This window comes from Electrona antarctica (genome assembly GCF_951216825.1).
Source record: "Electrona antarctica genome assembly, chromosome: 7".
NCBI lineage: Eukaryota > Metazoa > Chordata > Actinopteri > Myctophiformes > Myctophidae > Electrona > Electrona antarctica.
In genome coordinates this window covers 26,692,609-26,710,406 of record NC_136812.1, presented here as the reverse complement: position 1 = coordinate 26,710,406, position 17,798 = coordinate 26,692,609, and the positions used below count along the sequence as shown (strand labels likewise).

The window sequence follows — 17,798 nt, the reverse complement described above, 5'->3', positions numbered from 1 at the left end:
ACAACAAAATCCACAGGCACAAAATGATGGATTGCTTGACAGTGTGCTTGTGCTTGTTTTTTTTGTTTTTTTAATTATTATTATTTATACAATTCTGTACATACAGTAATTGTGAAAATTTATCAGCCTTTTGAATACCAGGACACATTCTATTGAGACATGAGGATCAATGGCACAATGGTCAATGGATCAAGTGCCTCAAAGAAAGGATAGCAAAGGCCAAAGCTAGTGGAGGAATGTTATGTTACATACTTTAGCATCAAATTTGTGATTGTTAAGTAAAGTTTATGTAAATTAAAATATGCCACTGTATGTGCAAAATGTTCTTAATCAGTTTAAGAATAATCTCTTGAGAGTGAGACCCAATGCCAGTGGGTGCCACACTGGCCACTAGAAGGCAGTGAGTTGATCCACTACTTATTATGTATGACATGTTTGTACATAAATGAGACTGGAACGCCACAGCTCTCTGGCATTGTGCCACGGGCACCCGGCCTGCTGATTAAAGGAGACCCCGAGTGCCGAGGAATAAATGCTTCAAATGACTGACTTCTGTCGAGTGCGGTAACCATGGCAATAAATCGAATGCAGAAGCTCTGGCAGCGTAGAATGTGTTGCCATGGAAGCCTTGATGATTTGTGAGTCCCCCTAAATGTATAAATGTGTCCTTAGGACTGAAGAAAAGTCGACAATGTGGACAGTACAGGACCACAATGGACATGTTGTCCATTTAGCCTGCCTCATTGTATCGTACCACTGTACTATTTGCAAACTGTTAATAAAGTATTCAATCAATCAATCAATCAATCAATCAATCAATCAATCAATCAATCAATCAAGTGTATTTTACCAAAGCAAAGAAAAGAGAGATTTAGATATTGTTAGATAATTCATAATGGGTAAAATGTGTGCACTGCCTTTTCCACTCAAGCATCACAGGTACTAAATCTATTAAGATGATTTGTTATTTTCTTGATTATTATTACATTATCTTTTTGATTGATTGAATACTTTTTAACACAATTGTTAACAGTACAGGTAGTACAGTCAAAGGTTATGCTAAAATGATAACACAAAAAGCTCCTAGGGGCTTGTTTTGCCCATTGTACTCAATCCATCAATCCATCAAACATAGGACTATTAGGACCACAATTTCAATTCAATTAAATTCAATTGTATAAGTATTACCTTGTTATATAAGAAGGCTATTAAGTACAGTTATATGTGTATCACTTTGTAGGTGCATCATCTGAGAGGCTGCTTTCTTCTGCCAACGATTGCTCACCAAACCCGTGCCAAAACCAGGCACTGTGCCGAAGTGGAGGTGGCGGATACTCCTGCTTCTGCGTGCCAGGATTCCAAGGCACTCACTGCCAAATCGATGTGAATGAGTGTCTTTCGCAACCCTGCAGGAACGGAGCCACCTGTGTAGACAGAGTGGGCAGATATAGCTGTGACTGTGCACCTGGGTTTACAGGTGAGTGGGATGATGTTAGGTTGTTCTGCGTCAGGTAAAGCAGTGGTTCTTTTTCATGTTGAGGACTGCCAAATTAATATGTATAAATTAGGCCATGGACCCGCATCTGAACATACTTGTGTTAGGAACCCACATACAAGATTTGTGCTGTAAATAAAATTAGACAAAAAGCTTCCACTTTTTTAATATTAAAAAGTCTCAACGTCTCACAATGTGACACCTTGTGAACTTTGAGAACTGCTGAGGTAAGATTAGGTATAGTTTCAGTGCTAAACTATGTTCTTCCTGTTAACTTTGGTTAACAGAAAGCAAGCCAGGTGAGTAATCAGAGTTGTAATCATTTGAAAGTGGCTATGATGTATAAAATACAGACTGTTCGCTTTGATAATATTTCCAGTATGGTTGATGAACTACTTTTGTACGTGATTCCTCTTGTTTCATGACACCAAGAATGTTTGAACATTTACTGTACAGGTTAAAAAATATCAGACTAAAGCAAATGCTCTCAAATCATCTCAAATCAAATCCTGCAGCAGAGTAAAGACAGGTATGAAGATATATGATAGAACTTACTAAGGGGTCATTTATAAGAAAAACTGCTCAAGTGAGTTCCTAAAGAGAATACAAGACCACCATCTAGTGGTGATTACTTATACTCCCCGGCTTAATTAGAGTGGAACCTCTGTCCTCCTAGATATGTAGCTTAAAGATTCTCAGAGTAATTCTTGAAATTTCATAAGAGCTGTGTGTTTGTTGTATTTGTAGCATAATATTATACCCTGCCTTGAAATACAAGTAAGCCTATCTATATCCACTTTAGCAAAAGTGTTGAAAAGAGAAAAGACCAAACCTTGAACCAGAGAGAGGAGGTTTCCCTCTCAGCCCTTCACATGAAATCAGAGAGAAGACCTGACTTGACCTGTTGGTTTTGATGTTCACAGGCCACACCTGTGAGCTCCAGATTGACGAGTGTCAATCACAGCCATGCCTCAATGGCGGGAGTTGCCATGACAACTCCAACGGCTTCACATGCACCTGCCAGACTGGTTTCCAGGGAGACCGCTGTGAAAACGACATTGATGAGTGCCAAGCGCAGCCATGCCAAAATGGGGCTCTGTGCATCGATGGGGTGAATCAGTAAGTAGCCCAGAGTGTTTGAGAGCCAAACAGCTTTGAATTCAAAAGAAAGCGGATTTATCTATTGAGCAGTCCAGAAAAGCCATTCTTTAAATAGTGAAGTTGTGATCTCATGTAGCTCCGCCATAACAGTTGTATTGTCTTGTCTTGCAGGTATAATTGTGACTGCTCTTACACAGCATTTATTGGCCAACACTGTGAAACGCTAGCACCACCCTGTCTGTCTCAACCCTGCCTCAACAGCGCCCCCTGCCAGGACAATGAGGGTAACTACACCTGTGAATGCTGGCCAGGTAATTTCAGTTCAGTTCAATTAATTGTCTCCAATAGAGCGTCGCAGTCCCGCCTCCTACCCGGGACCAGGAAATGAAATCCAATGCATTATTCTCATAGACATTTCGTAAAGTATTTATTTAAAGACGGTTACGCCGCGGACAAAGCCAACTCGAGTCGTGACAACTCATGACAACACAAACAATATTTTGGACCAAACAAATAATTAGAAAGAAGAAAAAAACGGCAGGTTACAACACTTTTTTTGTTGTTTTTCTTCTTTCTAATTATTTGTTTGGTCCAAAATATTGTTTGTGTTGTCATGAGTTGTCACGACTCGAGTTGGCTTTGTCCGCGGCGTAACCGTCTTTAAATAAATACTTTACGAAATGTCTATGAGAATAATGCATTGGATTTCATTTCCTGGTCCCGGGTAGGAGGCGGGACTGCGACGCTCTATAGGCCGGAGGCATGGGGAGCAGTGGCGTGCACAGACATTTAGAGGGGCAGGTGCTCAAGTGAAAAAAGGGCACTGTAACGACTCACTGAGTCCAGGACAGTTATTTTAAATAAGGCAAGGTGGTTAAATGCCAAAAGTTGTTTTATTATAGTTTATTTTTCTTTTGTGGCATACAGGATAGTGGAAAACAATATATATATAAGTGCTATTTACATGGGTTCAATATGAATGAAATTGGTGTTAACAATCATAAATGACACACGGAGCAACTCAGGGAAATAAACAAAAGCATACTAAAACTACCCTTGAGTTTTAGACACTAACCCTACTGTTGCCTACTCTACTGTAGTCTAACAAAAGTACAAAAAGCAGGCTTCCGTGGCCCAGTGCTCAGGCATATAGAAAGATAATTAAAAGTTAAAAAAAAGAGGTTAAAGCATAACATACCGAATAACTGAAACAAAGCACTTTGATATAAGAATGGCGGTTGTATGTATAGCAACTCTTGCTACTGATGTTACTCCGTGAGTGCTCTCTCCCTGCACGGAGGGCACGCTGTCACTAGCCTGCTCCACTCTGGAGATTAGCTGTCGGACAACGGCCGGGAGTGAAGTCCTCGGGATGCCTTTAAGCCGTCAGGTGGACCCAGGTGTAGGAGCCGGTTGGAAACAACAACAACAACAATGTCCACAAGAATAATAGAAGAAATAGAGACATTTCAACCCATAATAATATTGAAGCAAAAATCTATGAATTTAAAAATAAAAACACAAATATGAACTGCAAAACTAAGGTGAACATGGAGCAATCTCACTTAGTTTAGGAGAAATTGAGATATGTCTATCTTGGAGTTGCTAATACTTAGGCAAAGAAAGGCTGTGAACCCCAACATTGCATCTATACAGTATACACTCACAAGCAAGTGTGCGCGCACGCACGCACGCACGCACGCACGCACGCACGCACGCACGCACGCACACACACAATCCCTGATATGATAAGCCATCCGTGGAGAATAAATGAAGCATTTTGTTACTTAATTAACTGTCAAGCCTGAGGTTTTGCTCTGCTTTGTGTCTGAATAAATGCCAGTCGCCCACCTGTAGCCTGCAGCCGCAGCTGAAGCATGCAATTCTAAGAAACGTTTAAGTTTGTTTCAATATGGGGCAGATGGGGATGTGCCAATCACAAGCGACACGTGGAAAGGAAGGAATAAGAGCGACAGGTTGGCAGATAAAGTGCGCAGAAAGAAACACCGGCAAAAAGAAGGAGAAAGATGAGGATGAGAGAGGAGAGAGGAGGAGGTTTGGCTCGTCCTCAAGCTGGTTGCCAGCCATGCCGAGACGAGGCCTCGCTGGCAGCTTGTGTCTTAACCCATTAAGACCTGAGGCAGTTTTCTGAAAAACGTATGTTTCTCTATGAGTGGTGCTCAAACCTTTTCATGTCAAGGACATACTCCTATGGGAAATATGACTGGGTGTGTTGCTTGTGTAATTGATCTAATTTATACATAACTGAAATTGAAATAAATGTATCATCTCTGTCGGGTGGAAACCCGACAGAGATGTCCAAAAATGTTACTTTTCAGGATTCAAATTCAAAAGCAGAAAAAGTTGCAGATCGACAAGCTCAAAACCTGTCGCTTCGCGCCGCATTTTGAGCTTGTGTATCTGCTACTTTTGCTGCTTTTGTGTGACACTGTAGTATATGATCAAGTAGGCTAGGGCGTTAATTATGAAAAAGCACACAAAGCTTAAACATGGAGATAGGTTTCTGCCCTACACCAACAGTATATTAACAGGTGTGAGTGAAACATTGTGTGTGTTCGGGCCAGGGTTCAGTGAAACATTGTGTGTGTTCGGGCCAGGGTTCGAGGGGCGCCAGTGCGAGCTGGACATCAATGAGTGTGGCAGCAGCCCCTGCATGCATGGGGGGCACTGCGTCGAGCGCTCCTGGTGGGTCCTCTATGGCAGTGAACCTCAGCTTCCTGCAGTCTATGACCACCAGCATGCTGCAGGCTTCATCTGTAGCTGCCCTCCAGGAACCACAGGTAATGTTTTTTAAATCACGTTAAGTTAAGGTTTATGTCCTAACCGGGATTTGAACCCGGGCCGAAATTTGTACTGCTGAACTGTACATAACGCTCTGTGTCGCCCACTTTATAAGGGAGAGCTTCAGGCAATACCTCTTATGAAACAGTAGTTTTCTTACCCAAGCACAGGGTCTAAATGTTGATTGATTGATTGAATGACAAAAATGCATACACTCATCATATATTTGTACATGTTGTACCGGTATGTAAAAAAAGAGCATACAAGCTAATTTCCATTGTAGTCCTTTGAGTGTAAGCTGAGTGCCATTCTCAATGAAAGAATAAGGAGACCACCTCCAGCCACCGCAGTTGTGTTAGTTATATAATATTAACTCAACATACAAATTGATCAAAATAACATTTGATTCTCACACAAAGGTCCCTTGCATCTGCAATTGCATTCAATATCAGAATGCAATTGATAGACTTCACTGTGCATTATCCAGGTATACAGGGCAAGATTCAATACATCTTCATAATACACTGTGGAGAAATTGTACACTGTAAAGTGTTGACGAACACTGAAATACAATTGAAACATTTCCAATCCTGTGTTCTCTTCTAAAGCTGCTATGTCATGTGTATGTGCAGTTCAACGTTGCTCTTCGAATAAGGATAACTATATAAAAACTATATGAACTATATAATCCTCAGTGTTAATTTATGCATTTGTGTAACTCTGAGTCTACAAATGTGGTTACATTTGTACTGTAGTTATATTAACAATTAGGCTATTGCAGTGCAACAAAGACTAGGAGCCTGTTGCCTGCTCAGGGCAGCATTCTAAACATTTATCCGACCAGTCACACTGGCACTGCCTTCCAATAAGGTGGTGGCCAAATAGCATTAGTGTAATCCCTGGGATCTGGCTTTGCTGGTCTCCTGACTGGAAGCACACAGCTCTACGTCTTCAGAGAGGTGGACAAGCAACACGCTTCCTTCCATTGAGATGGCCTAGGATCACAACACGAGCCACTGCATACACAGTACTATGGTGAATTTACATCTAGTGTGTTATTGAGGCACGATGAGGAGACTCGCACCATGGATTTGGGCCATTCTTTTGCTCAGCCCAGGTAATGTGGTATAAAGACTTGATCGTATTGATCGAAATGTGTAATTTTCTGTTCACCCGTCATTTTCTGTGTTCTTTTGTCACAAAGTAAATAATGAATTCAGTGAATGGTTGGATTATTAGGAACAACCATTTATTCTTGTTGTCACCAAGACATTCTCATACTATATTAGAGGATTTACTGTTGCTACTTATAGTGCATACTTTTAGAATGTAGTTGATCCATGGACTAAAAATAGAAAATAGTTTAGCATAGAGTGTTCATCATGTGCCACGAGATGGATGAGGTCATAGAGAGGACAGGTCCATGGCACACTGGTCTATACTAGTACTACCTGGACACATGGTCTATACTAGTACTACCTGGACACATGGTCTATACTAGTACTACCTGGGCACATGGTCTATACTAGTACTACCTGGGCACATGGTCTATACTAGTACTACCTGGACACATGGTCTATACTAGTACTACCTGGGCACATGGTCTATACTAGTACTACCTGGACACATGGTCTATACTAGTACTACCTGGGCACATGGTCTATACTAGTACTACCTGGGCACATGGTCTATACTAGTACTACCTGGACACATGGTCTATACTAGTACTACCTGGACACATGGTCTATACTAGTACTACCTGGACACATGGTCTATACTAGTACTACCTGGGCACATGGTCTATACTAGTACTACCTGGGCACATGGTCTATACTAGTACTACCTGGGCACATGCAAACTGGGCACTGCCAAGCTGATATGCAACATATATAGTCATAATGGCTCAGCCAGAGTACAGTATATGAATGTGACTTGTTGATGATGGCACTTAATGTCAGTAATTGATTTTTGTGAGCAGAAATCAAAGATGCCTACAGTACGATGGTATTCTTTAATGTCAATCTCTTTATTAGGTAGCTTGGAAAATGTAATTGTAAAGTAACCTAAAAGTTGTAGTTTTGTATTTCTTCTCAATCAGAAAAGGAATCAGCTGAAATAAGATCTACACTGTAACGAATAGGCTGTAGAAATTACAGTTAGTTAATGGCAAAAAAGTTGCCAATAAAGTAGTGTAAAATTACTTATAGTTACTGTAAAAACAAATTACAGTAAAGTACTGTATACATGTTTACAGGTTTTAACTGTAAAAAAATATTACAGTAAACTACTGTAAACCCTTTTTACAGTTTGTTACTGTATATGCATTACTTTTGGTTATTGTAAAACAACAGCAATTAATTGTAAACCAATTTACAACATTATATTGTATTCTTTGAAATTACAGCTATTTACTGGCAACTTTTGTTAACAATAAATAATTGTAAAACAACAGCAATTAATTGTAAACCAATTTACAACATTATATTGTATTCTTTGAAATTACAGCTATTTACTGGCAACTTTTGTTGCCAATAAATAATTGTAAAACAACAGCAATTAATTGTAAACCAATTTACAACATTATATTGTATTCTTTGAAATTACAGCTATTTACTGTCAACTTTTGTTGCCAATAAATAACTGTAAATACTTAAACACAGTATGTTGCTGTAGAAAGTTTTTTACAATTATTTAGTTTTTTTTTTACATGCAATTAGTGTTTGATCCAATTAATCAACATTGCATTAAATTCTCTTCAACTATTACATAAAACCCAGAGTCTGATATGCAATAAAACATTTATTAAAACTTTACATTACAAGGTCACACCTCCCATTTTTTCCATCCCCTAAAACAAACAATATTAAGACTCTCCAGAGAAAAGTGCAAACTTTAAAGACATTTAAAAGCAGTGATTCTTTCCCCAACAAGAAGATAACGTACAACATGTACACATTTTTTTATGTTGTTTTACATCCATGATGTACCTCCAAACAATATGTAATTTGTCATCGTTTCCAATTCAGTGTTGCATCATCAGTCTAGTTTCCCTGTTCTACCAGAGGTGAATGAACAAAGAAGCTTGGCTAAACAAAAATGCCACTGCTGTGATCAGTGTGGTAAACGCTTCCCTACAATGTCCAAACTTAAAATACACCAGAGAATTCACACTGGAGAGAAGCCCTATGGATGTGATCAGTGGACAACACTTCTCTCAAATGTCAATCCTTAAAAGCCTCACTGATTTAAAACTTGAACCGCCCCAGCCGGAGAATTCACACTGGAGAGAAGCCCTATGGATGTGGTCAACACTTCTCTCAAATGTCAATCCTTAAAAGCCTCACTGATTTAAAACTTGAACCGTCACAGCCAATAATCAAGCCAGCAGCAGCTGATCTAGATCCAGACACAGCATTGACAGTGCCGTTAGCAACTGCCAGTGCTTGTGGACTGGCACCCACAATCTAGGTCACCCACTACTAGCCAGACTAGCTGAAAAACATTTAATTCAAAAAAGAAAAAAACAACAACATTTTGTTCCCTGACAAGAAGAAAACGTACAACATGTACAACATTGCAGAACCATGTAAGTGTCAGAACACCGTGCAAAGCCAATTTGATCTGACTAAATATAATCCAACATTAAAGTCTCTGCAGAGGTCAAAGTGCAAACCTATAACAAAAATAAACAGAGAAATTAAAATCCCTGCAGAGATAAAAGTGCAAACTTTCAATGTCCTAAAAGGGGAAACAGGCCTGGAAAACAAAAAAGGCCTGGAAAAGGCGTGGAACCAAACAAATCGAGGTAGACTCTTTAAAAACTCACAAGGGCAAGGCAAACATTACAAGGTCATACCTCCCAATTTATTCCATCCCCTAAAAAAAACAATATTAAGACTCTCCAGAGAAAAGTGCAAACTTTAAAAACATTTAAAAACAGCGATTCTGAACCTTTGGGCCTGGTCCTACTAATGGGCGGTCAGGCCACGTACCGGTAATTAGCAAAACACTAGGATTTGATTGAGAATAATTTGAAAAATCTTAACAAATTTGAGGGGGCCCTGACCCAGAAAGGTTTGAGAACCACTTATATTTAAAGGTTTAAAACATGAAAAGAAAAAAATAATCTTGTTCCCCGACAAGAAGATAACGTACAACATGTACACATTTTTTTATGTTGTTTTACATCCATGATGTACCTCCAAACAATATGTAATTTGTCATCGTTTCCAATTCAGTGTTGCATCATCAGTCTAGTTTCCCTGTTCTACCAGAGGTGAATGAACAAAGAAGCTTGGCTAAACAAAAATGCCACTGCTGTGATCAGTGTGGTAAACGCTTCCCTACAATGTCCAAACTTAAAATACACCAGAGAATTCACACTGGAGAGAAGCCCTATGGATGTGATCAGTGGACAACACTTCTCTCAAATGTCAATCCTTAAAAGCCTCACTGATTTAAAACTTGAACCGCCCCAGCCGGAGAATTCACACTGGAGAGAAGCCCTATGGATGTGGTCAGTGGACAACACTTCTCTCAAATGTCAATCCTTAAAAGCCTCACTGATTTAAAACTTGAACCGTCACAGCCAATAATCAAGCCAGCAGCAGCTGATCTAGATCCAGACACAGCATTGACAGTGCCGTTAGCAACTGCCAGTGCTTGTGGACTGGCACCCACAATCTAGGTCACCCACTACTAGCCAGACTAGCTGAAAAACATTTAATTCAAAAAATAAAAATAAAACAACATTTTGTTCCCTGACAAGAAGAAAACGTACAACATGTACAACAGTGCAGAACCATGTAAGTGTCAGAACACCGTGCAAAGCCAATTTGATCTGACTAAATATAATCCAACATTAAAGTCTCTGCAGAGGTCAAAGTGCAAACCTAACAAAAATAAACAGAGAAATTAAAATCCCTGCAGAGATAAAAGTGCAAACTTTCAATGTCCAAAAAGGGGAAACAGGCCTGGAAAACAAATAAGGTCTGGAAAAGGCGTGGAACCAAACAAATCGAGGTAGACTCTTTAAAAACTCACAAGGGCAAGGCAAGCAAGTCCGTTAAGGAGATGGCAGATGTCAAGTCAATTCAGGCAGGAGGTCAAAACCAGCAGGTATCCATGGAACTCATCGTTGGAACTCAACATCTGACAGGGCAGGGGGAAAAAAAGAACAATATAAGTATTTGCTACTATTTCAGTTATCTACAGGGCTGAGGTTTGTGGACAGTTGTGTGAATTGGTGGGGCAGGTGACAAAGAAACGTGTGGACAGAAGATGACAGGTGTGGAGAGGTGAGGGGCAATAAAATGGCCTTGGGAGTAGTGACATCCAGAAACAGCCCTGTGATCCTTAGTTGACTTTCCCTTTTCTGCACAATGCCCAAGGTTTTGCACACAGTCTACTTACAAAGGCACAAGAGATGACAGCCAAAGAAGAAAATAAGTGGTCCTGCACACCATATTAACTTACTAACAGTGTTGGGCAATATTATACTTGGAATCAAGAGTAATATCTTATATTACATATTACTTTTGTCCCCCCACCCGCAAAAAAGGGATCGTACAACACAATCCGTTTAGTCAGCTTTTTTTGGAACTGAATCAAATTGTTTTGAATAATATTAAGAAGAGTCACCAATCAGCCAAAAAGGCTATAAAGCAGTAATCTCTCTTGACATTTTAAATGAAATGTTTTCAAACGGTAAGGCCAACAAATCCTGCAGAGAAATATGTGCCATTTTTTTCCAAAGTAATAATGGTATATTATTGTTTTGGCAGAGTAATACAGTACTCATTACTGGGTAAAGTGATAATATTACAGTAATATATTAGTAACTTGTTACTGCCCAACACTGCTTACTAAAGTAAGTATTTTAAGAAAAATGTTTCGGTTGACTATGAAGGTCAGCTAATCAAAATGTTCTTAAAAACATTCTGGACCACTTTTTTTCCCCCACTTCTGAACTCATAAAATCAGAGCCTGGGATAGAGATCTAAAAACAAAGAATACTGCTTTATATGTATAAAATATGACATAAGAAAGCAAAGCAATATATTAAGATTCATATAGTGGGGAGAGAATGGTCCAAATTCTTTGCACATTACTTACACTTAAAGCCAAGTGAAGTCCTGCAATCGCTTCAGGAGGGAGGAGACAGGAGGACAGACCGAATTGTTCCTCTTCTCCCTCACCTTCCCACTTTTCTGGCTGAGCAGCTTCGTTGTTTTGGTGCCACTGCCAATGGTTGGGTTGATCCCAACGAAACACCTGAAATTACAAATCACACACACACTTTATGAAATATGTGCACTCACAGAGCTCTACAAGAGAGCATCTTTCGAGTTACACAAGATAGTTCTACTTCAAGCTGAAAGTTACCTTTGGATGAATTCCAGGGTGTAACAGGCGTGCTCTTGGTACACCAGGTTGAAATTGTAATAAGCAGAAAATAAAGTTGCAATTCCAGCCAGGAAGTTTGTTTGTGGAGCCACAACGACCCGACCCTCCATGCTCAGCATCCATTGGGTAGATGTGAGAACTTCACCTAAACATAGACACATGGTTTGCATTTTAAAAGTTTTTCTGCTGCTTTCCACATACAATTAGACTGTAAAACATGACCTCCATATTTATCTGCAATGCTTTTAAAAGTGTATACACTACCTAAGATAATTAGACGTGGAGTGTCGGGAAGCTTCAATGTCCTTTCCACATCTGCTGCTGTTGCCAACACCTAAACAACAGAAACACAAATTACAAATATTTAGTCATTGCACCCGACCTCAACAGTTGAGGAGAACAGCTTCAAATTGGGCATATTACAGTTTACAGGTGTACAAGAGTGATATCATCTTTTTTTACAACCAACCCACACATTTTGCATAAAATTGTATGAAGAGTAAGAAAAAAACAAGTACAAATGAAAGTAAAATGAATACCAAAACAATAATAATATTGGGGTCCTGATTTTGATGGAGCGCTAGTCATGTCTATGGATATTTAATGGGGGGAAAAAAAGAATCATGTGGCAGCCAAGTTGTGATATGTATGTGCTATGATTTATAACAGCAACTACAGATACTAGACCACACTTACAAACATTTCCAGATCTTAGATAGATGAATGTATGACCTGTATGATGCAACTCTACCAGTCCAAATAAATTGACTTTGAGAGAACCCAAGTTTCTTCATTGATAGAGAGAAACATTACATGGTACCAGGAGTGGTCATGATGGAAAGTGTGAAGCTGCTAGACGCAGTGAATTGGACTGGTAATGTGGATTATGAGTGGCGTACCTTCAAACAGCGTCTGATACACGGAGGATTGCACTGCTTCTGAGTTCTGACCGGTTTATACTTAGTTGCACGTCAGTATTGTGCACTGAAAATAGCAGATCTACAAGCTCCAAGCTCTCACAATGCCACATTTTAGCTATTTTCAGCCTACAATACTGACATGAAACTAAGTACAAGTAAGACGAACGCAGCTCGTAATAACAACAATTAGAATAAATTACGAAGTGTGTGGTACTGTAAAATTAGTGAAAACAGGGCCGCCACGAGAAGGCTCAGCACCACTAGCCCCCTATTTTTTTTTCTTTTTTTGTAGGTACATTATTCATAGATAAAATAATTGCAGTCAAAACAAAAGACCTGCCAATCATTAACTACATGTAGATTAATATTACAGTTTCCCTGTTGTGAATAAGTATGTGCTAATTGCACATTCAACACAAACGTGAAACAAACTAATGTACATTTAGTGGGTTCATAACTTCATATTAAAGATAGCTGAGCACATATTCAATTTCTAGCCTACAATATCATTCATGACTTGGCCCACATTCAACACAAATGGCTTTTTTCATTAAATAAACTTGTGAATATAAAGTGGTTAACAGTGATGATACTGTAGTTAAGAAGAGCTACAGTACATCACTTTCATTTGCAATACTACGACAGTATTTTATGACTGGGACAACATCCCCCCCCCCCCCCCCCCCCCAAAAAAAAATAAGCAAGAAAAAACGGAAAATAGGCGGATTTTAATGGCGGTTTTTGGATATTATCTCTGGAATGGAAAGTCCAATCGACTCAGTTTAAAATTAGTTGGATACGTGACTTTGTTGACAATAAGCACATTGTTTGGAGACTGGCCAAAAAGCCAAACTACACACACAATGCGTCGCGCCGCAACGTGTCGTGAGCTTGTTGATCAGTGGTACAAGAATAACAAGATGCAACAGTCACGGTCAACTAACACGTTGGATATAACATTTTAACTCCATAAACTAATTCAATTTACCAACTTGTCACGTTGTCAGTAGATAGAAGCACGAAAGCACCCAGTGGTTTGTAAACACTCTGTAATCCCCAGCAGCAGCAGCCCAGCACACTGCACAGGCGTTTTGCTTCCTCTCTGTTCAAAATGAATAAGCTCCGCCTTGCGTGTGATGCAACCGGATGCAACGTCATCTTTTGATGCAGTAATTCAATGTAGGAACTACAATGAAAGTAGTTCACTACATTATTTCAATGTAGGACCTACAGTGAAATAGTCTAGAGAGTGTAGGCATTTCTAGGAAATGTGGGCACTTAAAGGGGAATGCCACTTATTTTCAACATTTTACTATGTCATTAATATACCTTACAGTTGTTATGAAGTACATCTCAGTGACATCACAATGATGTACTTTATAATGTTATTGATTTTTTCAGACCTCCAGTTCTAGCCAGGCAACACAGAATGGGCCGGGGGGCTTTTCTTTATTAGGCTATTTCCACACATCAACTCATAGTAAAATGTTGAAAATGATCTGGGCACCCCAATGTAAAATTGGCTATTTTGGCCAAATGTAAAACATATAGGCCTATACTGTATATATTTTGAAAATGATTTAAAGTATACAGAATATGCTTACACATTCAACAATTTAAGGGGAATTTCATTTTAACATCAAATCAGGCTTTTGTGTTTCACCCCAGATATAGTTTTTAAGTTGCTTGATTCAGTATTTAGATATGTCTGTGTGTGAGGAATGATATAAGGTCTACCCTTGGATTCATTGTGGAACATTAATCAAGAATCTGTTGTCCGTTTTATGACACCCAAGCTGAAGGGGGTGGGTTCGTTGGAATCGTGTCGCCCCCTGGGGTGTCTTTGGGGTTCTCAAGGTTCTCAAGGTACCTATGTAGACTCACTTTTTGACGCTGCATCCAATGCACATATTGCTGTTGCTGTGCGACGTCTAGAAAGTGGTGAAATAGCAGACGGAAGGGGAAACACATAGTATAAAAATTAACATGTACTTATCTAGACTTACTTTTCGACGCTGAATCCAGATATCATAATGTCGAGACTGTCCGATCCCAGGAAAGTGGTCAAAAAATGGCACCAAGGTTTTGTAAAAGTGTCACAAATGCACCCAGAAACGATATACGGTGGTCTTATCTCTCTACGATGTCAGGAAGTGGGTGTAAACGCCTCCTATCGGTCCCTAGCCCTCGAAACACGTCTGGAAAAAAGTGAGACCATTTTCGGACTCAGCACGACAAGCTGAACACGATGATATGTGTTTCCCAGCACACGGACTTACAGTTCTCTTAATTGGCTAGCGTTAGAGTTAGTTTTCAACGCGCGATAGCTCGGGAACGATAGGTCTGTCAGCCAAGTAATTCACATGGGCGCGTACAGCTCTCCAAAATCTACGCTCCGATATGTCCACCATTCTCGTGCGACACCCGTAGCAAGAGTTCTCCAACTCTGACCTGTAATCCACAAGCCGTATAGACATGCTAAACCTCACAGTGTATTGAATGGTGAAATGCTAACCCTAATTTTGAGAACCACACGTCCGTGCGCGGGGAGACACATATTGGCGCGTTCGTCGAATCGATAGCTATGCGTGGATGTAAAGCACGCCCATTTTCAACCTTTGTGGGAGGAGCTATCGCGCATCAAAGTCTAACCCTAGTTTTTTGAACCACATGACCGTGTGTGGAGAAACACATATCAGATTGTTCATCCTGACAAGCTATATAACATACTAAAAGATGGGCCTCTAATATCCAATGGTTTTTGACTTAGAGGCCTTAGAGAGGCTAGAAAAATAATTATTCATAATTTTTCAACGGGACCAATTCCATTAAATCCAGCGTGAGAAAGTGAGTCAGACTAAGTCGTTTTTGTAAAAAAAAAAAAAGATTTGTGTTTGTGGGGTCCAAAAAACGTGTCTAAAAAAATATCTAAAATATTTAGAAGTGTCGTAGAGACTTGAAACCAATTCCATTGGATTCCCCGTGCTTCAGACATGGATAGACACCCTTTGTTTTAGAAGAATTGGTTTTTCCCTGTCGACTATAGCTTAAAAGGGGCTCGACGCCGCACAGGGGTCACGGGCGTGACCTTTGATAGTTAGAAGTGTCGTAGAGACTCAGGACCAAGTTCAATGGATTCAGCTTGATGAGACGAAGAAAAAAATGTCCTGCTCAAAACAAACGGACACATTTTGGATTTGTAATTGATTTTTACGCGTTGGAGGTCACTAAAAATCAATTCTTTTAAGGATTCCTCTAAATACACTTCCCCTCCCCTATGTCAAGTAAGGGAAATCTAATGGTGTTAGTTTTAACTGTCTAGAAGACTTAGAAATGGGTGAAATTGCTGTTTGAAAGTTTAATAAATTTGTCTTTGGTTATACAATGCATACATGTATTGCAAAATACATTTAAATATTGTAAAATGACAGAACAATAGGTTACTGTACATCTATTGTAGAAATTACAGAAATCGGTTGTAAAGCTACGTTTTACAATAAGAACACAACTGACTGTAATCTTTACAATATGTTACTGTGGGAAAATGCAATAAGTTTCTGTAATGTTTTTTTTCCCATAATGCATTGCAAAATACAGTTATACATTGTAAAATGACCCAACAATAAGTTACTGTACATTTTTATTGTAGAAATTACACCAATCGGTTACAGTGTAACTATTTCTATCACAGGTTCCTTTTGTCAGGAGTTCATAGACCATTGTGACTCCAGGCCGTGTCGGAACGGGGGCATGTGTGAGAGTCGCTCAGGAGGCTATGTGTGCCACTGTCTACAGCAGAGCCGAGATGGAGTCCTCTACAGTGGTGCCAACTGTGATTTAGAGCTGGTGGGCTGCAAGGGCCACGAGTGTCAGAATGAAGGCTCCTGTTCTCCCTTCCTGACTGATGGGACTCATGGCTACACCTGCTCCTGTTCTTCTGGTTTCACTGGCCCCCTTTGCGTGACGTCCACCGCCTTCTCCTTTGAACACAGTGGCTACCTGCTTCTGCAGGTCCCCATGGTGGAGAGCGACTCCTCCTGTAATATCAGCCTCAGCTTCCGGACTGTTCTGACCCGGGCGTTGCTTTTCCGGAGGACCAGCAGAGGGCAGCTGCTGGGGCTGGACCTGGAGGCCGGGCAGTTGCGTCTCTCCCTAAGAAGGGAGACCTCGACTGGGGACGAAAGGGAGACCCCCAGCCAGGTGCTGGAGCTCCCACATAACGTTACAGACGGAGAGTGGCACTCCGTCGAGGTAGTGCTGGGGAAATGGCTACTCAGTCTAAGACTCAAAGATGACAGCGGGGCCTGTGAGAACCAGGATTGCCAGAGGGTGGCCCCGATTAACACCGCTCTGGCTGGGCTGGCATCGCCCCTCAAGAGCACCTTCATCGGAGGAGTGCTAGAACACACAAATGGTCACACCAAGGACACTGAGCTCCCAGCCTTCATTGGCTGCATGCAGGATGTGTTTGTGGACTCACAGCTGGTTGTCCCCGCAGAGTGGCTGAGCGATTCGGCTGTTAATGTGTCCCCTGGCTGCAGCCACCGGGACCGCTGCCTGGAAGTGCCTTGTCAAAACAGAGGCCAATGTATCAACCTGTGGCAGAACTACCAGTGCAGGTGTCCCAGGCCTTACGAGGGACAGGACTGTACAGACGGTATGTCTACAGCTATAGGGCAATAGAAATGAGTAGAAGTAGGAGAGCTACTTCAAGGGGGTCCCTTACTTAGTTAACAGCTAAATAGTAAATACACATACACATTCTTTTACACAGTTTATTTTGCCAGAGTTTGTACTTTGTACTGTTTGGACCTTACTCCCACATTTTAAATTCTAATATGTTTGGTTTCCCACAAGGTTATCCCAGGTTAAAATCAGGCTTGTTGCGTCAACATAAAGATTCAAGTTCCAGGGATTTAGACTTTAGATACTTTCTCTCTCCAGGCATACAGCTTTAAGACACACTTGATTTGGAAGGTAATGGAATGGAAACTCAGTCAACATCATCATTTAACTGGGTAATTAAACAGCATCTTTGGGTCTTGGCAGTAGATTGAGTAGAGATTAGGCCAGTC

The 17,798-nt window shown here is 40.4% G+C and overlaps 1 protein-coding gene across 1 annotated transcript in view; it reads left to right on the top strand.

Moving 5' to 3' along the window:
- Positions 1–570: 570 nt before the first annotated feature.
- Positions 571–17,798, top strand: part of crb1 (crumbs cell polarity complex component 1) — a gene marked incomplete at both ends in the record, with an annotated part of 39,636 nt that continues 22,408 nt past the window's right edge. The window contains 6 exons of the mRNA XM_079505448.1: positions 571–604; positions 1,241–1,477; positions 2,419–2,614; positions 2,768–2,907; positions 5,215–5,397; positions 16,415–17,380. Coding sequence (XP_079361574.1) covers positions 571–604; positions 1,241–1,477; positions 2,419–2,614; positions 2,768–2,907; positions 5,215–5,397; positions 16,415–17,380 — 1,756 coding nt within the window. The remainder of the gene's footprint in view (positions 605–1,240; positions 1,478–2,418; positions 2,615–2,767; positions 2,908–5,214; positions 5,398–16,414; positions 17,381–17,798) is intronic.